The sequence below is a fragment of the Microtus pennsylvanicus genome, chromosome 12, assembly GCF_037038515.1.
Source record: "Microtus pennsylvanicus isolate mMicPen1 chromosome 12, mMicPen1.hap1, whole genome shotgun sequence".
NCBI classification, from domain to species: domain Eukaryota; kingdom Metazoa; phylum Chordata; class Mammalia; order Rodentia; family Cricetidae; genus Microtus; species Microtus pennsylvanicus.
The window spans coordinates 6,692,118-6,713,409 of NC_134590.1; the positions used below are offsets into that span (position 1 = coordinate 6,692,118).

The window sequence follows — 21,292 nt, forward strand, 5'->3', positions numbered from 1 at the left end:
ACACTGAGAAACTGGTGAAGATACATATACTTAAAAACAACCTAGACATAAATCGTTCTTACTGTGTTAAATAACATAACTGGAAAATGCGAATCGCCATTTGAAATTTTAATAGCTTCAGAGTGAAAGTCAGTCACTACTGCCTCTGCGCACAGAAGATTTCTGTTGAAATTGTGGCTGACATCCACTCTGCACTGAGCTCTCTGCTGGGCATGGGGTGTCGGAAGGACCATGTTTGGGTCGTACCCTGAACTCCGGTGTAATCGAGGACTCCTGTAGAGACAGAATTCATAGATGCATGCATGTTCTTAGCCACATCCACCTCTCTCCCAGCTGTCTCCTGGCAAAGTTTCAGAGAATGGTGGGTGACCCACTCCGCTTGGGGCGACCACAGCCACAGTGGGCATGGATCTGCCTTCTCCACGCCTGCCGCCTTCTGACACAGTGCAGATGTGTTGTGTGAGGAGGTCTTTGTGTTCATTTACTCCTAAGCCTGATTCCATGTATAACTTAAGGTTAAGATGTGTATGCTGCCTTTTTTTAGGACAAATTGCTCAGTTTCACTTAATTCTTTTGGAAACATGAGCTCTTTGACAGTTACTCTTGTCTTGAATGTGCTTGTCCACTGTGAGAAGCATCTGTGGACCTGTCCCAGCTCTCTTTGAGAACCTGTGTCCTCCTGGGCAGATGGCTGTGGTCCAGCAGGTGGTGTCGTGAACCTGGACTAAAGATGGGGTCAGCCGCCGGTCCCTGGCTGGCTTTGTCTGTGTAAGCACAGGACAAGTGTGCCACAGCCACAGAGTCAGTGTGGCACTGGGACCCTTCCTAACTCTTCTTCCCTCCTTTCCTCCTAGGGTTCAATGTGGGCAGGAGTGCCGGTGGGAGATCCACAGTCAGGGAGATTAACCGGGAGGCCTGCCATTTTCCCGGCTTCCTGGTTCTGCAGTCTTTCCTGCCTAAGCACACGAATGTCCCTGCCCTCTATTTCCTCCTCATGGCCTTGTTTCTGCAGCAGCCTGTGAGTGAGCTGCCTGAGAACCTGCAGGTCAGTGTGCCTGTCACCAGCAGCCGATGTAAGCAGGGCTGCAAGGTAGGAATTAGCTAGTAAGGTGTCGCTGTAAAACCTGATATTCTTTTCCTTTTGACATTTAAAGTTGAATTTGGGGATTTAAAAACCCTGAAAATTTGCTAGGTGATCTTCCTAGAAAGACGTCCCCATCACAGTTACACCTTCTTTTCTCTCTGGTTGTTCTGTGCGATTGTCTGTACATGAGGACTTTGGTTGACATTAACGATGATCTAAAGGATTGTTTTGAGTAATCTAACTTTACCTAGAAATTTGATTTTATACCAGATAATAATAAATGACGGGAGGGTGTGGGGAGATACCCTGAGCCTGTGATCCCCAGAACCCGAGTAAGAAGTCACCATGGCTACACAGCCCTTAAGTAGGGGGAATGGGGGACCCTTGGAACTCATTGACCCTCTGTACCCGAATTGGTAAACCTTGGGTTCAATAAGGAGACTTTTGTCTCAAAATATAAAAATGAAGACTAGAGAGTGATGAAGAACAGATACCAGACATCAGTCTTGGTTCTCCACACACATCTGCTTATTTTGCGCGCGCGCGCGCGCGCGCGCGCGCACACACACACACACACACACACACCACTCTAAAATGAGTAGGTACAAGTATTGGTTTGAAAAACATTGTTAATTTCTTAATGGTATATAACATTTACATTTTCAAGATGATTTCCAGTAATGATTGATTTGGTTGTCATTAAAGATATTAAAATTGTTTATATGTAGCTGATATCTGTGGCTCCATAAAGACTTACGTTAACCTTTAAATTCAACTTTGCTTCCATCCAACATCAAATGATATTCAAAGCAGTTTTAATATTTAACTAAGCCTTTTCCATGAAATCTCCTAAGCGCTACTCTTAGATTTATGCTCAGTAGAATTTGGTTTCCCAGGTCTTTTTGGAACGCATGGCACCATGGCCATGGTGTTCTATAAAGCTGCTCTCAGTAAATCCCACCATCCACTCATTCTGTCACATCTTACTCATAGGTAGCATACGTTTGTGTCACGGCTGAGTTTGGGGACTGACTTCACTGTGCTCCTGTAAACATGTTCTTAAGATGATGACATTGATGATTTCATCTTTTTTCTAATTGCTGTGTGGGGGTTGGGGCCATATTTTGTCTAGAAAAAGGAATAGAGTAACGTTGACTGTGCAGGTACTTGCTGAGATGGACCAGGTGACGGCCTATACCGTATTCCCCAGGCTTTGATGTGTAGAATGGACGGTTACTAATGATCTATTGGTGGTCATTACTCAGTTAAAGCAAAAGTAGTTTCAAAGAGATTTTAGATTGTTAGAATATCTAAACATCTCCTCTAGAGAAAAAATGACCAGTGTCTTATTGTTGCTTGCTTGATCTGCAGTTTGACTTGGATTCCATCTGGACCTTTATCTTTGGAGTCCCCGCCTCCAGCGGAACAGTGGTCTCTTCCATCCACAACGTGTGCACAGAATCTGCTTTCTTACTGCTGGGGATGCTGCGCAGCATGCTGAATTCAGTGAGTTCCAGACGGCCAGAGGGCTGGCAGCCCACAGCCCACGAGCAGTGCTGGCTACCGCACAGAGAAAGCTCGCTGCCGTTTACCACAGCTGTCTGCTTGCCGTGGCTCTAGTCTCCACCGTTTTCTTACCTCTAATGTAAGGACAGGCAGTGTAGTTAAGACCCCAGATTACAGGCTGGAGGAGTGGCTCACTGGCTGACTCTCTGCCTGCTAAGTGGGAGGTGGGGTTTAAGCCCCAGCACTTAAGAGTGACCAGAAACCACAGACTCTGGAAACAAGGGTCCCACGCCTGGTATTCCAAATGTGCTAGCTTCTGTCTACATCTTAAGTTGAAACATCTTGTGATAACAGCATTTATCTCGTAGGTTATGAGGATTTCTGAGGTATTATATACACAAAATATATTAAAAGTATCATAAGTATCACCTAATATTACCACCATAAGATATATAGTAATAGATATGCATATAATCATTACTTTCATTTAGATGTTATTTTCCGTTCTAGTTATTTATAGAATAGCGGTTAGAAGAGTAGTGACAGAATCTACTCCTGTCTGTCGACAGGCACAACGTGAATGGTGGCCTAGCTTGTTACACAGCTTAGAATTGTATGTTAAGAGGAAATGCTAACCTAGAGTCCTTACATTACTTGTATCTGATGGTTCTCATCTAAGAACAAAACAGCATTGAATTAAATGCATTCATTGCCTTTGAACTTTACTTTCCTGCTGGTCCATAAATAAATGTAAAATTCTATGTCGAGAAGCCACGCTCAGGACAGGTCTCAGGAAATATCATTTTTCAAATACTTAGATTTGCATACTGTCTTACGGAACACCACATGTTTGTCAGCTAGTGCTTGCAGGCACTGCACTGTGATGTAGTGGAAGGTGTATAGGGAGAAATGACTTCTGCATTTTTAGCCTGCCCCCGGCCTTCTGGCAGGATGCCCAGGAACAGTAAAGGCAGAGAGCTACTGTCGTGCAGCCGTAGTCATGTTGATGCTAACAACTGTTCTTAGCCGTGCTCTGAGGAGGGCTGGCGGACAGTTTCGAAGGGTGTGGTTGTCCTCTGACTGCTGGATGTGTTACATGTTTGCACATACATCTTTGATCATGTATGATTTATAAGGTTTCGGATCATTGATATGTGCAGTATTAGAAGAAGAATAAATAGTAAATCCCCCCTCTTTAATTTGAGACAAGATCTCCTGTAGCCCAGGCTACCCTTAAACTTTCCCTGTAGCTGAGGATGACCTTAACTCCTGATGTTTCTCCCTCTGCTCCCCAAGAGCTGGCTTGCAGATGTTTGCACCAAGCCCAGCGAAGCACCATTAGAAGCGTCTCTAACACAGCTGTTTTCTCTCGCCCTGCGTTAGCCCTGGCAGTCAGAAGAAGAGGGGTCGTGGCTCCGCGAGTACCCAGTGACCCTGATGCAGTTTTTCAGATACTTGTACCACAACGTTCCAGACCTCGCCTCCATGTGGATGAGCCCCGATTTCCTGTGTGCCTTAGCAGCCACCGTCTTCCCCTTCAACATTCGCCCTTACTCAGAGATGGTAAGAAGTCGGAGGGACTGGTCAGGCTGGAACTGGTCTGCTCTGGAGGAAGCACGTTTTTCCCCCTAAGTTCCTGACTAGCTTGTCTGTCACCTTCTGTACCACGTCTCTGTCCCTGTCCGCTGTCAGGGCCTCCCCCTAGGAGATCCTCGACTGCACCCCCTGCTTTCTGTCTCCATGCTGTTGTGAGTCCGTTGCTGGTGCCTCTGACCAGGCGACTGCTATTGCATGTCTTTCCAGGAGATGGTGGCTGTGTGCTTAGAAACTGTTCTTCTCAGTAGCAGGATTCTAGCCAAACAAACTGGTTTTTGTTTTAGACAGTAGATGTTTGCTGGGTTTTATTTTTACCAAGTGATTTATAGGGTTGACTTTCTTCATCAGTGACAAAATGAGTGTGATTCTTTTGCTCAACTTTTCTTAACCTTGTTCAACCTTTTATTTTGTACTAACTTAACAGGAAAATATTAGTCTACAATCAGACAGACTACAAAGATGTCTGTCCTTTCAGAGCGGGCCAAAGAGATAGTTCACTCTTCCTGTTCCTGTCATGTATTGCAGGGTCGGAAGTGAACGCCCTTCTTCACACTAATTTTCTCCTCTAAATGTGAAGTGCCCACTCCTGACTTATAGAGACAAACTGCAATGACCTTAACACTCTGCTGGCTTAGAGTTTTAGAGTCCTTGTTTTGGTTCAAAAAGTATGTGTATACATATTTGTGTGTGTGTGCACGCGCACATGCACGCATCTGCATGCATATATGGACTTATAACATTTCCTTAACATCTCCTTTTCAACATCTGGGATTTGTCTACAGCTCTTTCTCTGGCTTGGCTGAAACTTATTGATATTTTGTTTAATTGATTTTGTTTAGCTGCAAAATAAAAAAAAAGATAGCTCAGCCCTTGGGGCTTGCCATTATATAGATTCTTCTCTGACCAGTGACATTTGGCTTCTCAGTAGATAGCTTCAGATATGCAGGTACAATTGTCCCCATGACATCACGTCATGTATCTGAAGTGTTCATATTCCCCATAAAGCAGATGTATTACTAAGGGTCTGTTGGAAGTGTTGAGTAGCATGGTGCAGTGCCAGATTCCTGCCTTGAAAGCCAGGATAAAAGAGTCTGGTCCTGAGCTGACTAGCGTAACGGGAAGCAAAGGCTCAAGGGAGGTAGCCCTGCTTTCGATGTCACTGCTGCTGCCTCTGCTCTCAGTTTTGGCAAACAATACAGGTGAGGTGTCAATATACACTCTAACGCGATTGCCCTTGATTCCTTCCGTCAGGTGACAGATCTCGATGACGAGGTTGGCTCTCCAGCAGAAGAATTTAAAGCCTTCGCCGCAGACACAGGCATGAACAGGAGCCAATCAGAGTACTGCAATGTGGGCACTAAGACATATTTAACCAATCATCCAGCTAAGAAGTTTGTTTTTGACTTCATGAGAGTCTTAATGATCGACAACCTCTGCCTCACCCCTGCTAGCAAGCAAACACCTCTAATTGATCTTTTGTTGGAGGTAAAGACAAGGAAATGCACGTATCATTTGCCCACATTGCTTTTATAATGAAAACATTAGGAACCAATTAAACTCTGCGCAGAATAGTTTGAGACTTCAAATTCTTCTGGGTAACGTACAGGAAATGTGTGAGAGTAGATAGTTCTCAGTGCTACATCAATGGCGAACCCTGTCACTTGGTTCCATTTTTATTTTTGTCCTTTCCTCAAGCATGTTTCTACTTTAGTCTTTTATCACCTTTTCTCCTATGGCAAACTTCTCCAATCAGGGCTCAGGAATGCTGACTTTAATTTCTGTCACAGTGCTTCATCTCTGCCCTTGTGCTATGAGCAGAACTAGAGAAAAGGCCTTTGGGTGCAATGAGTGGACACAGGCTGGAGTCAGCTCACAGGCACGGCGTGTGCGTGCCAGCCCCTGTAGACATTGCAGTCCATCCCACTGCCACCCGCGGCTGCTCCCACTGTCCAGTGCATCTTCCAGCATGCTGTCCTGCACATAGAAGATACTCAGCACACGTTCAGTGACCTTTCCCAAGGGCAGCAGGCTTCTAGTTGTTCTCTCTCGTGGGGAGTGAGAGGATCAGTGGCACAGGAGAAAATGAGACTCTGCACTTGAGCGGTTTCGTTGCTGGCTGTAGATGTGAACCATCCCTGAAAACCACTCTCAGGTGTTCTTCTAGAATTGGGCATCTCACTCAGTGGTAGATTGTTTAAGACTGTGGGTTTGATTCTAAACAACAGTGTCAAATGACCAAAACAAAATATTCATCTACTGACATCACTAAAGAAAATAGATCAGAGAGAGAGAATCTGAATGACTCATCCCTTGCCTGACCCTTCTGGGCAGTGCCTGGAAACGGTACCAAAGAGTCCTTGCTTGTGCAAGGTGTGAGGTTAAGATGTGTGGGGACTGCTCTCTTCAAAGGGAGGGATGGAAACGTGTCACATGCTCACAGCTAGACAAACAAAACAGATTTGTCTGCTCCCTCTGGTGGCTATTGCAGTTAACTTTTTAATTGCAACCTCAAAACCATGGAAGGTGTTTATCTCACTCTTTTGAAAACATCTCCATTTGATCAATTAAAAGAAATCACTTGTGGAATTTAGAAGCATCTTAACCAAAACCACAATTTTTTGAAATTGGCAGAGAGAATCATGTGTCAGCAGTAAACCACACGATTAAAATCCTGCCTGATACAACTTGTTGCTCAGGAAACCTTGAGGCGTTATAGAGCTAGATCTGGAGCTTGGTGGAACAGCTCGAGGATGGAGACCAGTGGTAGAGGTCCGTGATGGAGCCTGGTGACGGAGCTGGTGAGAGCTCCGTGATGGAGCTCAGTGCTGGAGCCTGGTGACGGAGCTCAGTGCTGGAGCCTGGTGACGGAGCTCAGTGCTGGAGCCTGGTGACGGAGCTCAGTGCTGGAGCCTGGTGACGGAGCTCAGTGGCAGAGCTCTGTGATGGAGCTTGGTGATAGAATTTGGTGAGAACTCCATGATAGAGCCTGGTGATGGAACTCAGTGGTGGAGTTCAGTGATAGAGCTCCCTGGCGGAGTCTAGTGATGGAGCTCAGTCGTGGAGATCAGTGAGAGAGCTCCCTGGCGGAGTCTAGTGATGGAGCTCAGTGGTGGAGATCAGTGAGAGAGCTCCCTGGCGGAGCCTAGTGATGGAGCTCAGTGGTGGAGATCAGTGAGAGAGCTCCCTGGCGGAGCCTAGTGATGGAGCTCAGTGGTGGAGATCAGTGAGAGAGCTCCCTGGCGGAGCCTAGTGATGGAGCTCAGTGGTGGAGATCAGGAGAGCGGTGACAGCGCTCCACCATGGAACTCTATAGTGGAGTCTGGTAATAGGGCTCAGTGATGAACAAACAAACAGAACAGCTCAAGAAGGAAGATGGATAGCACCTTAGTATCTAGGGGGAAAAAAAACCCTCAAAACCAAACACTGGAATCACAAGATGGTTTTCAACAGAAATGTGCAGGAAGGATAAAGGCTCCAAGGTTGGCATAGAGGTAAGGGAATGGGCAGGTGTGCCTGGCCAGTGAGAGCATCTCTTTACCTCCTGAGAACACTGACAGCTAAGCAACTGGTCATGAGTAACTTAGGGACCTGTGTTTTTGTTTTGTATGTAAGCAGGAATGATATATTATATTTTGGAATATGTATTATATTTATAATTATATATTGACCTGTGTCAACCTCAAGAATGGTCTCATTGTTGGTGTGTAGAGTTGTGCCTTTTGGACTGGAGAGCTGAGTGTGAGGATTGTAGTCTGGGAACAACAGCAGTGTCAGATTGAAGCCCTGGGAGATGTTAAACTCTTTAAAGCTACAGGCAGATTTTCATGTCTTGATCCCCTGTAACAGTTGGCACAGTCCCTTGGTTTGCTGTGTAATAACTCAACTACATCCCTGCCTAACAGGGAAATAGAACTCCATCTTCACCAGAAAGGGTGATGCTTGTTCTTAAAAATCAGAGATGGAGAGCTAGCTCAGGCACCACACGTGCCTACGTAAGCATACATGTAAATAAAAGTAACTTGCAACAGTAAAGAACTTTACACACTTATATATCTATATACAAATCAGTCTAGTTAATATTACTGTTTTCCATGCCTTCCTTAAAAAGCATGATTGTTAATCTTCTGACTCAAGAGCCGAGCTGTGTGTTTACTGCCTCCCGCACGAAGGGAGGGCCTTAAACACGTTAATCTGCCCACTGGGAACCATACTCTCTTCTGTCTGATTAGTGTTAGTTTTGTCATGGGAAAACGTGCTTTCTTGATATCTGCCAACAGAATCCCGTTCCTGTAGAATGGGTTGAGTGTGACATGGTGCCCGTGTTCCCTGTTCCTGTAGAATGGATTGAGTGTGACGTGGTGCCATATTCCCTGTTCCTATAGAATGGATTGAGTGTGACGTAGTGCCGTGTTCCCTGTTCCTGTAGAATGGATTGAGTGTGACGTGGTGCCCTTGTTCCCTGTTCATAGAGAATGGCTTGAGTGTGACGTGGTGCCGTGTTCCCTGTTCCTGTAGAATGGATTGAGTGTGACGTGGTGCCCTTGTTCCCTGTTCATAGAGAATGGCTTGAGTGTGACGTGGTGCCGTGTTCCCTGTTCATAGAGAATGGCTTGAGTGTGACGTGGTACCGTGTTCCCTGTTCATAGAGAATGGCTTGAGTGTGACGTGGTGCCGTGTTCCCTGTTCATAGAGAATGGATTGAGTGTGACGTGGTGCCGTGTTCCCTGTTCATAGAGAATGGATTGAGTGTGACGTGGTGCCGTGTTCCCTGTTCATAGAGAATGGATTGAGTGTGACGTGGTGCCGTGTTCCCTGTTCATAGAGAATGGCTTGAGTGTGACGTGGTGCCGTGTTCCCTGTTCATAGAGAATGGCTTGAGTGTGACGTGGTGCCGTGTTCCCTGTTCATAGAGAATGGCTTGAGTGTGACGTGGTGCCGTGTTCCCTATTCATACAGAATGGCTTGAGTGTGACGTGGTGCCGTGTTCCCTGTTCATAGAGAATGGCTTGAGTGTGACGTGGTGCCGTGTTCCCTGTTCATAGAGAATGGATTGAGTGTGACGTGGTGCCCGTGTTCCCTGTTCATAGAGAATGGATTGAGTGTGACGTGGTGCCGTGTTCCCTGTTCATACAGAATGGCTTGAGTGTGACGTGGTGCCGTGTTCCCTGTTCATAGAGAATGGCTTGAGTGTGACGTGGTGCCGTGTTCCCTGTTCATAGAGAATGGATTGAGTGTGACGTGGTGCCCGTGTTCCCTGTTCATAGAGAATGGCTTGAGTGTGACGTGGTGCCGTGTTCCCTATTCATACAGAATGGCTTGAGTGTGACGTGGTGCCGTGTTCCCTGTTCATAGAGAATGGCTTGAGTGTGACGTGGTGCCGTGTTCCCTGTTCATAGAGAATGGATTGAGTGTGACGTGGTGCCGTGTTCCCTGTTCATAGAGAATGGATTGAGTGTGACACTGAGGTGAAAGCTTAGGACACAGTTGAACTGCTTTCTGACAGCTGTTTCTATTGGTTGTTAGGGTGGCAACCTAGCTTTCAAGTACAGGACCTGGCAGATGGCCAGACACTAGGGATCCTTGGGTTGTCCTAAAGTGTCAGGCCTTTGACACACAGTGGACAATTCCAACTGTCATAATGTTGTTGGTTTGTATTTGTAGACAGGAATGCTGTTGGTTTGTATTTGTAGACAGGAATGCTGTTGGTTTGTATGTGTAGACAGGAATGCTGTTGGTTTGTATGTGTAGACAGGAATGCTGTTGGTTTGTATTTGTAGACAGGAATGCTGTTGGTTTGTATTTGTAGACAGGAATGCTGTTGGTTTGTATGTGTAGACAGGAATGCTGTTGGTTTGTATGTGTAGACAGGAATGCTGTTGGTTTGTATTTGTAGACAGGAATGCTGTTGGTTTGTATTTGTAGACAGGAATGCTGTTGGTTTGTATGTGTAGACAGGAATGCTGTTGGTTTGTATGTGTAGACCGGAATGCTGTTGGTTTGAATTCGTAGACAAGAATGCTGTTGGTTTGTATTTGTAGACAGCAATGCTGTTGGTTTGTATTTGTAGACAGGGATGCTGTTGGTTTGTGTTTGTAGGCAGAGGCATGCTGTTGGTGGTTTGCAAACACGAAAACAGAGCCAGGACTGTTTCTGACCATCGTACCTGGTCCTAATGGCTGGCTCAGCCTGCTTTCTTATACAACCAGGGCAACCTGTCTAGGGATGGCACAGTCCACAGTGAGCTAGACCTGCCCACATTGATCAGTAATCAAGAAAATGACCCACAGGTTGCTCACAGGGCACTTCCTCCATCGAGAGTATCTCTTCCAAAATGGCTCAAGGTTTGTGTGAAGTTGACAAAAACCAACAGTCACCCTTTGTCTCTAAAATAGGAATTTCCCCATTTCAAAGTGGCATTTGCCAGTTAAGGAGGGCATAAATATATATACCAGAGCACATAAGAACATGCTAATGAGTTCTTTAACAGTTAGGCTGCTGAGTCCCAACAGGACCATTCTAACTAGGCAGTGAGGGCCAGTAAGGAATGGAAGTTTCATCATCACTTTGAAGACTCAGGGGACTAAATTCTTGTATAACTCAGTCACCATAAATAAGTCTCCACCTTCTGGAGCTAGAATTTAAAAAACATTTTTGTTTTTTAAATAAAATTAAGTACTGATCAGTGATGAGTCACTTAGCAGTGTGGCCTGCTTTCATCAGGTGGCCCCGTCTTTGTATGGTTAGGTTTCCTCCTGATCCCGGTGTGCGTGTTGTTTTACTTAGGCCTCTCCTGAACGATCTACAAGAACGCAGCAGAAGGAATTCCAGACACACATTTTGGATAGCGTGATGGACCACTTGCTTGCAGCTGACGTGTTATTGGGTAATTCTGTGTTTATTTTTATGTTTTAAAAGTGCATACATTACCACTTTCCTCTCTCTAATCTTCCTTCTTTCTTTCCTGTCTGACCTCTTTGTTTGAGATGATCCATTCACACTTTTTGCATACAGCAGCGTGTTGTCATCGCTATATAGTGCTATGTCACATGTACGTATGCTTATTAATACTATTGCTGATAGATATATAGAAGGTTCCTGTTAGAGACAACGCCATTAAAACTGCTGTGAACATTGTTATTCAGGAACCACAAGTGTGTATGTTCCATGTGTCTGTTGGGTAGTGGGATCTCAGGTATGTGCACGCTATTCTTCAGGTCGGCTTTGGGTCAGAAAGTCAGAAGGCACTGGACTATATTCTTTCAAGGCATTTGTATTGAGTTGCAATACAAATTAACACTTGAGAAAGTCGTTTACAATAGACACATCACTTTTGTATCAAACAACATGAAATTGCTGAGAGAAGAAAATGTTTTAGTTCAAAGCCAGGAATAGCTGCCTGCCTATCATCCAGGCGTGACTCCAGATGCTGCATCAGGAGGACTGCAAGTTCAAGGAAAGCCTAGGCTACCTAGTGAGACCCTCTTGGAAAGGGAAACTATACAACCTACTCTGAGTGATCATATGAATCATAGAACCTTTCTGGTAAATTAACATTTTCATAAAGTAATTTGCCAGGACAACTTAACTATTGCCTTAATATGTAACTGAATTTTTATCACAAATGTCAATTTACATTTTGTGCCTGTTTTTATCCCCTGAGATCATCTCCTTAGAAGTGGAGGTAATCAGTGATCTGTGTGGTCTCCACAGTATAGGGGGGTGACACTGGAGTCCCCTGGTTAGGGAGCCTGCACTCCTGGTCACAGCTGTCTGTGGCACCTGCTTGAGGTGCCTCCGTGTCAGCTGTTTTGTGAGTCTCATGCCCACACGCGTCATTTGGTTGCTGTGGGAAGTGTGCCACAACAGTCTTGCTGAGAAAGCTCCCCTCCCACCCACACCCCCGTTCATTATTCACACTTAATCCATCTTTAATTGAACTTTTTATCTGGTGAAGATGCGCTGATGCTGAGGTTCTGGCTGCAGAACTCTTAGCTTCTCACAGGCTGTTCTTGGGTGTAGAAGTGTTCACAGGACTTCCAGCCACAAAGCTCGTAACCTGGTAAAAAATAATCTTTTCCATGTTTATCCTGATTTCTGGCCAGGCACATCATTTTCTTAAAACCCATGGCCATGTTTCGTGAGGACTGGGTACACTTGTCTTGCCCTAGCCTGGTGTCTTTGGTCTTGTGCTGGTAGATGTCAATTTTCTTAGATATCTTTTCCTACTTGGACTTAGGGGAGGATGCATCTCTGCCCATTACCAGTGGAGGAAGCTACCAGGTGCTGGTGAACAACGTATTTTATTTCACACAGCGTGTGGTGGACAAGCTTTGGCAAGGCATGTTCAACAAAGAATCTAAACTTCTTATAGATTTTATAATTCAACTCATTGCACAGGTAATCCATCGTCTCTATTAACTGTGGAGCACACGTTTTTCTTTTAACTTTTTCCTGTGGTGTCAGAATTATTGGAAGTAGGTATAATTAATATGATAATGAAGATTAACTTTTTATACACCCAAACTCTGTAAAGGTGAATTGAGAAATATCGAATCCTCCTCCCTTATTTGCAGCCAGTGCTCTCTTACAGAAGTGCCTGGGTTTCAAACTGATCCTTCTCCTGCCGACCCTTTCCAACCCAAGCACTTCACATGCCTTAAGTTGATACAACTCGATAAGCTTTTATAGTGTCATGTGAAGACTACGGGGCATGAGATGAGATGTCCCTTCATCTGTGAGCCTCCAGTTCAGTGTCATCCATATTCCTTTGAGAATGTCATTCCCCCATACGTGCTGGACCAAAGAGCATTGGTCAGGCTTGGCACACATCTTACTTACTTTATCATGTAGAAAAGTAGGGTTACTTTTCCATGTATATAATGGGTTAACGTTTTTATGGGTTTTATGTTTTGGTGTTTGTATGTGTGTGTTACTTTGTAATTTTTTTTTCTATTTCATTTTTTATTCTGATTTTTTGTTTGTTTGTTTGCCTGTTTGTTTTCTAAAGAGAACGACAGAAGGGTGTGTCTTTGAGTGGGTGGGGAAAATCCAGGAATAGTTGGAAAGGAAAACTGAGATCAGAATCCATTGTATGAAGAAAAAAATTCAATAAAACAGGCAAATTCCCTTTTATAGTTACATGAATGACATGTGGTGATATGAACAAATTTAAAGATGTAAAAAGTAAATGAAAGAGAAAAAAATTCTCATCTCCATGCCAAGCTGCAACACTTTCCCTGTGCCATGTTCAGCTGGTGTATGGTAGCGGGTACTTAAGCCAGAGACAGTTCTCAGGTGAGGGATGAAGCCAGAGCACAGGACTGGCCCTCACTGACAATCCTGGGATTTCTTCAGTTGCCATAGAGTTGCCACTCACGCTAACAGAGTTGGCTTGGGGGAAGCTTCCTCCCAGGTGACATCTGCGTGTTCACAGGCATGGATCTCCTCACTGGGGGCTGTAAAAGGCTCTAACATTCTAAAATTGCATTTATGTGATCTTGGGTTCTGAATCCATATGAGCAATGACACCCATTCATTGCATGATAGCTGGCTTGAGCGTGCCTGTGAATGACAGCGGGTTTTACGTTTTCATTCTGTTACTGAAAACCTATCTTTCGTTCCTTTAGTCAAAGAGAAGATCACAGGGATTGTCGCTTGATGCGGTCTATCACTGCCTCAATAGGACCATCTTGTACCAGTTCTCACGTGCACACAAAACTGTCCCTCAGCAAGTGGCTCTCCTTGATTCACTCAGGGTCCTTACTGTAAACCGCAACTTGATCCTGGGACCCGGCAACCACGACCAAGAATTCATTAGCTGTCTTGCTCACTGCCTGATTAATCTGCATGTTGGAAGGTAAGTTTCTCGGGTTCTGTCTGTCCTGTTGTCTTGATAGCATCCCATCAGAACTCTTCATTTTCCTTTTCCCTTCAATGAGTTTTATTTACTGCTTTATCGGCAAGCGTTGCATTTCAGCAGAGATAGTGAGGATTGTTCTCTTTTTACTTTAACATCTTTAAATGTGTTAATAATATGTAACTCATGTAATTGTAAAAAGAAAATTGCTTTTTTATTGAAAAAAAATTGTTCTCATACAATAGATTCCAATCATGGTTTTCCCTCCAACTCCTCCCAGAGTCTATCAACCCAACTACCACCTCTCCCTCCCCCCCCTTAAACAAACAAGCAAAAACCACACAAACCAGAATAAAAAGAAAACAGGGATAAACAAGAAACACACAGGCACATCCATGCACAAACAAAATCCATAAAAGTACAAAGTTAGAAAGCATAATGTAAAAGCAAAAGACCAGTAAGATTAAAAAAGAATCTCAAAGCAGTATGAGACAAAACGCCTACAAAAACGCCTTGGGGTCTTTCTGTGTTGGCCCTCTACTGCTGTAGAAGGGAGAACCACGTGTGTAATCACCTCCAGGGGGAAGAGCTTGACTTCAGGGCAGCTGCAGCTGAAACAAAGGGGAGGACCCTGGCATCAGCAGTGTTTTTAGAGAAGTGATCCTTTGCAATTTTAAGATAAACACTGTCTAAAAGCCGTTACTGTGCATGGCCATCTTGATCTCTAAAGGGGCTTTGAGCTATGTGTAGCTAAGTGCATTTGTGAGCTCAGCCCTCAGAAATGGTACGTTTGTGTCAAACCAGGAGTCCTGTTTGCATCTGCAGAATGTCTGTGCTAGCCAAGGAATGATGGCATGTGGCCGGTGTCCACACGTGTCTGCACAGTGATTCATAGTCATTATGTCTCTCAGCTATAATCATGCCTTCACAGTGGAATCTGGTTTGACTGTTTCAGCAACGTGGAAGGATTTGGCTTGGAAGCAGAAGCACGCATGACCACGTGGCACATCATGATTCCCTCAGACATTGAACCCGACGGGGGCTACAGCCAAGATATCAGTGAAGGTAACTGCCCCTCTGGCTGTGATTGTGGTGCATCTCCAGGTTTAGACATAACAACTGGTTTCAGAAACCACTCACCTAGCCAACCTGCCCGTCTGCCAACCTCCACAGACAGTCTTCGAATGCCGAGAACTGTGAGGCTGGCAAAGCCAACCTTCAGCCTCCTCGTGAAAGTCGGTGGCCTTTGTGCTGCAGTCAAGAACATGGTACTGTCTAGAAAGAGAGCCTGGTGCTTGTGCTGGCATGTCCCTGTTAAAGGCTGGTGGTCAGTGGGACCATCTCATCTTTTTGCTTAGACTGACCTTGAACTATGTACCTATGACCTTTTTACCTAGACTGACCTTGAACTATGTATGCAAATCTAGCCCTGAGATGGCAGTGATCCTCCTGCTTCAGGCTCCCACATCTTACTCTCTTTTTTAGAATCTCATCTTTCCCAGCTCATTAAACATCACATACATTGATTTCTTATTTCATGTGTTCTAGTTACTACATAGTGTCTGTCTTCCAGCAATCCCATGGGCTGGTATAATGTGTGGTCCTCTCCTGGGAAGACCAGAGCTCAGAGTCTCCCCTTCATTCCTTTATCTAAGCAATTGGTGCTTCTGTCTTCTACTAAAATGTCTTGGTCCCCAAAACTGAGATTTGCCCCTCAGAACTGGAGGTCTAGAAACTTTGTTCCTGCAGTGTGCTCTGTAGACTCACTTGGAACTCATAAGACCGTAGATCTATTGAATAAGAATCTCCAGGGATGACAATGGCTGTCTGTCACAAGCCCTCAGAGGGATTCTGAGGCTTGCTAAGGATGGGTCAGCTGCTGTCGGTGGGGAGATAAACCGATTCAGCCACCATGAGAGTGAGTGTGGAGGTTCCTCAAAAAACGTAAAAAAGAGAGCCAGCTGTGGTGGTGCACGCCTAAACACCAGCACTCAGGAGGTAGAAGCAGGCAAATATCTGCAAGTTCAAGGCCAATAGCCAAAGCTGCGTAGTGAACTCTGTCTCAAAGAAAAGAAGAGCTACCTGACCTGTTCCTCTCCTGGGTGTATACCCGAAGATCTAAGTCAGCCTACTCAGAGATATTTGCCCGTCCATATGTGTGTCTCTGCTGTTCTGTTACACAAAATAGCCAAGAAATAGAACCAGCCTAGGAAAAAAAAATGTGTCCATAGTCATGACATTATTTTGTTGACCATAATGAAAAATGAAACCTTGCCGAAAGATAAAACTGAAAAACCATTGTTAGTGAGCAAAGCTGGGCTGAGAAAGAAATGCTCTGTTTTCATGTGGAATCTATATTTGACAGACAGACAGACAGAGGTCATAAGAGTTAAAGGGGTCACCGTGAGAGAACAGGGAGAGATGGTAGGAGAGGGGGGAAGGTGGGAAGAATGGGGGAGCTACCGAGGGGGAGGAAGAGTGCCAGCAAGAGTGGGGGACCATGGGAGGCATGAGTAAGGATTACGTGTATGTGTGAGATGCCATGGCGACCCCCGTTGTTTGTGCTGTAACTTAAAATTCATTTATAGAAACAAATATGTTAAAATTTGTTTTTAGGGGCCCGAGGATATAGCCCTGGCAGAGTACTTGAGTGCCACAGATGGGACCCTAGGTTCAGTTGAGGGTAAAGGACAGCAGAGATATCAATTCTTTCTGAAAGTCAGTAGATAAATGAACAGTACATCATTTTCACAGGATGGAAAGGTTTTCTGGAATGTTTTCTACATTGGCAGAACTTAACTTTGGCTTATCTAAATTAAGTAACTCTCTTCACTGAACTGAATATAATCTAATTCTAAAATTGTGTGTTACAATTAAATACAATAGTTCAAATTCCTAGGTGGGAGGCATGAGGGAAACGGCTGCCTTCGAGTCTCTCTGGATCCTTTTCTTTCTTTCCATTTTCAAGGGCGTCAGCTTCTCATTAAAGCCGTCAACAGAGTCTGGACTGAGCTGATCCACAGTAAGAAGCAAGTCCTGGAGGAGCTTTTCCGAGTCAGCCTGCCCGTGAACGACAGGGGCCACGTGGACATAGCCACCGCACGGCCACTCATCGAAGAGGCTGGTTTGAAATGCTGGCAGAATCATTTGGGTGAGAAGGCCCTCTGAGACCCTGTGGCTTCTGCCCCATGTCACTCTGTGCAGCTAAGGCTCTGCACTGTCCACGCGTGAGCTTAGAGAGTAACTCACTGCTGTGGATGTCACTGTCTCAGCTCCATGTCCACGTCCGCGCCCTTTATCCCTAAAGTATGTCCTTAAAAGTGCCTTGGTAGCTGCTTTTATCATATTAGGTACAAACTAATTTGTTGGGTGATGTTAAGGAGCTATATTATGGACCCTCAGTGGTATATAGTGTTTAGGGCTTATACTTCCTAATTTTCCTCAAATCTAAGACATTTTGTGTTCCAAAACATTCTCAACCACAAATGTTTTGAGATAATAGATTGTGAATAATTAACATAGAGACACATTCTAATTTAAATAAATTTTCATTTTAGTAGAAGAGAGTGACATTACAACCAAATATAAATTCAGCTACCGCACTAGTTCTCAAGCACCTGACCTTAAACAGGGCCAGCAATAAATAATCTGTGGCACCTCCAAGAAACTGAGATGAGCGCTTTTTAGTAATTGGAGCGGATCTTCATCTGCGGTGACTCGTCCCCAGATGGGCTCGCAGGCACAGGAGAGGTGCAGGGAGCTCTGTTCCTGTGTTGCTGTGTTTTCTGTATCTGCATGCCTGCAGCTGCATTTACATGGGCTCAGATATGAACTAGAACAGCCATGGATTGTACTGTGATAGGCACGTTCATGTTCCGGGAATATGGTCCGATCTTCCAGATCTCATTTCCTATTATTGCATTGCAGCCATTGTCTCCGACTGGGTGCTGCAGCTCGAGGAAGGGAATGGTGGATCACGGGGAGATGGCTGTGATCTGTAACCAGAACATGGAATAGTCAAGGCCTAATAAATGCATGATGAATTGTACAATTGCTTAATTCTGTATTTGCAGCCCATGAGAAGAAGTGCATAAGTCGGGGAGAAGCCTTGGTGCCTACCACACAATCCAAACTGTCGCGGGTCAGCAGCGGCTTCGGCCTTTCCAAACTGACAGGGTCGAGAAGGAATCGAAAGGAAAGCGGCCTTCACAAACACAACCCTTCCACCCAGGTACAAGACTTAGCGCTGTGGCTCATACCTCGAAGATTTTTTGTATCTCCAGGTCTAGTTTCGATGGTTTATTATTTATTTATTTGTGCATATGAGTGCTCTATCTGCATGTATGCCAGCATAACAGAAGAGAGCATCAGATAGAAAAGGGCACCAGATCTCATTAAAGATGGTTGTGAGCCAACATGTGGTTGCTGGGAATTGAACTCAGGACCTCCGAAGGAGTAGGCAGTGCTCTTAACCACTGAGCCAACTCTCCAGCGGTGTTTTATTTAATACTGTTCACATATGCAAGCAAAAGGTTTGATGTTGAACTGTTCTGCATTCTGCTTGATAAGAGAGAGGTGACAGGTTCCGGTGTCTTCATCTTGTAAGATGCACGTGGCACTGAGTATGAGAATCCACTGAATAGCTGGAGCAAGTGACAGACAGATAACATTTTCAGAGTTTTCCATAATTGTAGAAATTGTTAGGAGTGATAGGAATGTTTATGGTCTAGTTGTAAATACTTGATTGGTTTGTTTCAATCTTATCTGCCTCCTCCATTAATTTTTCATCCTCATTCGTCATGACCCTTCCCTGTGGCAGTGTGAAAAGGGTCTGAAGGACTTGGCATGTGCCCAGCATGTGTTGTGCCATAGCGGGCTTCTAAGAAGCCAACTTTGAGGAGGATCCAGTATACAGGAAGGGGATTAGGGAATGTCCTCAGAGCCCATCCCAATGGACCCAGTGTACAGGAAGGGGATTGGGGATGTCCTGAGAGCTCATCCCTATGGATCCAGTGTGCAGGAAGGGGGTTGGGGATGTCCCCCTATGGAAAAGAGGGGAACTGGGAAGTATCACACTATAGTGTACTTTACATGGCTGGAGACAGAGTTTTTGGCCAAATTTTATGTCACTGTTCGGCACTAATTTCAGGCTCATTCCCCCCCCACCCCAAAAAAAATTTCAGAAAATGCTAAGGTTCTTTTCTTACGGTTTGCTAGGAGATCTCCCAATGGATGTTTACACATATCGCTGTTGTGCGTGACCTGGTGGACACACAGTACAAGGAGTATCAGGAGGTGAGCATCTGCAACACCCGGTGTCCTGCACCCTTGGGTGAGATGTTTGCTGTCTCTTTTAAATATCAAGTGCTTGTTCACAGCAAACCCCACTCCTCATGAAGCCATCAGCCTTCTTTCCTTAAACTACGACTAAAATATGAGTTATTATATTTACTCAAATGACCTGGTTGCGTTTGTTTTCCAATTACAACTTCTTTTCAGGTCGTTTGTGTTCTTTATCATTGAAAAGCACCCTGGCCTCTCTCCCTGCAGCGCCAGCAGAACGCTCTGAAGTACGTGACGGAGGAGTGGTGCCAGATGGAGTGCGAGCTCCTGCGGGAGCGCGGGCTGTGGGGCCCGCCCATCGGCTCCCACCTGGACAAGTGGATGTTAGAGATGACGGAGGGGCCCTGCCGGATGAGGAAGAAGATGGTGCGCAATGACATGTTCTACAACCACTACCCTTACGTGCCGGAGACGGAACAGGAGACCAGCGTGGCGGTGAGTCGGTCAGCCTTCCTGGTGGCTCCTTTTTCCTTGTTAGGTAACACTGTAACTGGAGGACTGTGTCTGTATACCTGTGACATCACCATGAGGCAGAACACATGTTGCATGTTACAGTGTGTTGTAGAAGCTCTTTAGGTCCACCTTTTCATGGTTAAAATTGGAAGCGAGTTTTCCCCCACAGGACTGTTAGGATTATGTCGGTTGAGTGTTAAGAGAGGAGCTTCTACCATAGGGTAAGCACGCAGCAGCTCCTATCTCTCCTTGTGGGAGTCCAGGCTCCATTCACCTGTGGCTCCATTCCCTGTTCAGTGCTGCCTAGGACGCAGGCCCTCACGTCAGCACCCGTGCCCGTCCACAGTGCTGCCTAGAATACAGGTCCCTGCATCAACATCGGTGCCTGTCCACAGTGCTGCCTAGAATACAGGTCCCTGCATCAACATCCGTGCCCGTCCACAGTGCTGCCTAGAATACAGGTCCCTGCATCAACATCGGTGCCCGTCCACAGTGCTGCCTAGAATACAGGTCCCTGCATCAACATCGGTGCCCGTCCACAGTGCTGCCTAGAATACAGGTCCCTGCATCAACATCCGTGCCCGTCCACAGTGCTGCCTAGAATACAGGTCCCTGCATCAACATCCGTGCCCGTCCACAGTGCTGCCTAGAATACAGGTCCCTGCATCAACATCGGTGCCCGTCCACAGTGCTGCCTAGAATACAGGTCCCTGCATCAACATCGGTGCCCGTCCACAGTGCTGCCTAGAATACAGGTCCCTGCATCAACATCCGTGCCCGTCCACAGTGCTGCCTAGAATACAGGTCCCTGCATCAACATCCGTGCCCATCCACAGTGCTGCCTAGAATACAGGTCCCTGCATCAACATCCGTGCCGTCCACAGTGCTGCCTAGAATACAGGTCCCTGCATCAACATCCGTGCCGTCCACAGTGCTGCCTAGAATACAGGTCCCTGCATCAACATCCGTGCCCGTCCACAGTGCTGCCTTGAATATAGGTCCCTGCATCAACATCCGTGCCGTCCACAGTGCTGCCTAGAATACAGGTCCCTGCATCAACATCCGTGCCGTCCACAGTGCTGCCTAGAATACAGGTCCCTGCATCAACATCCGTGCCGTCCACAGTGCTGCCTAGAATACAGGTCCCTGCATCAACATCCGTGCCCATCCACAGATAAACAGAAAATGAAGCTCGTATGAGGTTGGAACACTTGAGATTGTAAAAGAAGGGTATGCTGTCATTTTCTTACACCTGGGTGTATTTGGAGACATGTCAAGTGGAGGAAGGGAGGTGCATAGAGGGAGTTCCCCTCCATTCCCCTTCGTGTGACGTCAAAGGCAATGAGCAGAAGGAGTGTGGTAGCCAGGGAGCAGGGTGTGGCCAGGCTGTAGTGGGACACTGACTACATTTAGCAGACCTGTTCCCTGCCGAGGAACTAGAGCTTACGGTGAAG

General features: G+C 45.7%; 1 protein-coding gene across 5 annotated transcripts in view; it reads left to right on the plus strand.

Annotated features, from left to right (window-relative positions):
• The window catches only part of Wdfy3 (WD repeat and FYVE domain containing 3), a 255,135-nt gene that overhangs the window by 179,463 nt on the left and 54,380 nt on the right, over positions 1-21,292 (plus strand). For 4 of the 5 annotated variants that reach the window (XM_075942728.1, XM_075942727.1, XM_075942731.1 and 1 more), the window contains 12 exons: positions 855-1,090; positions 2,456-2,590; positions 3,974-4,153; positions 5,438-5,671; positions 10,970-11,069; positions 12,423-12,583; positions 13,813-14,042; positions 14,998-15,107; positions 17,011-17,193; positions 18,116-18,273; positions 19,260-19,337; positions 19,593-19,820. In XM_075942728.1, the coding sequence (XP_075798843.1) occupies positions 855-1,090; positions 2,456-2,590; positions 3,974-4,153; positions 5,438-5,671; positions 10,970-11,069; positions 12,423-12,583; positions 13,813-14,042; positions 14,998-15,107; positions 17,011-17,193; positions 18,116-18,273; positions 19,260-19,337; positions 19,593-19,820 (2,033 nt within the window). The remainder of the gene's footprint in view (positions 1-854; positions 1,091-2,455; positions 2,591-3,973; positions 4,154-5,437; positions 5,672-10,969; positions 11,070-12,422; positions 12,584-13,812; positions 14,043-14,997; positions 15,108-17,010; positions 17,194-18,115; positions 18,274-19,259; positions 19,338-19,592; positions 19,821-21,292) is intronic. The other variant, XM_075942729.1, reaches the window with a different exon arrangement.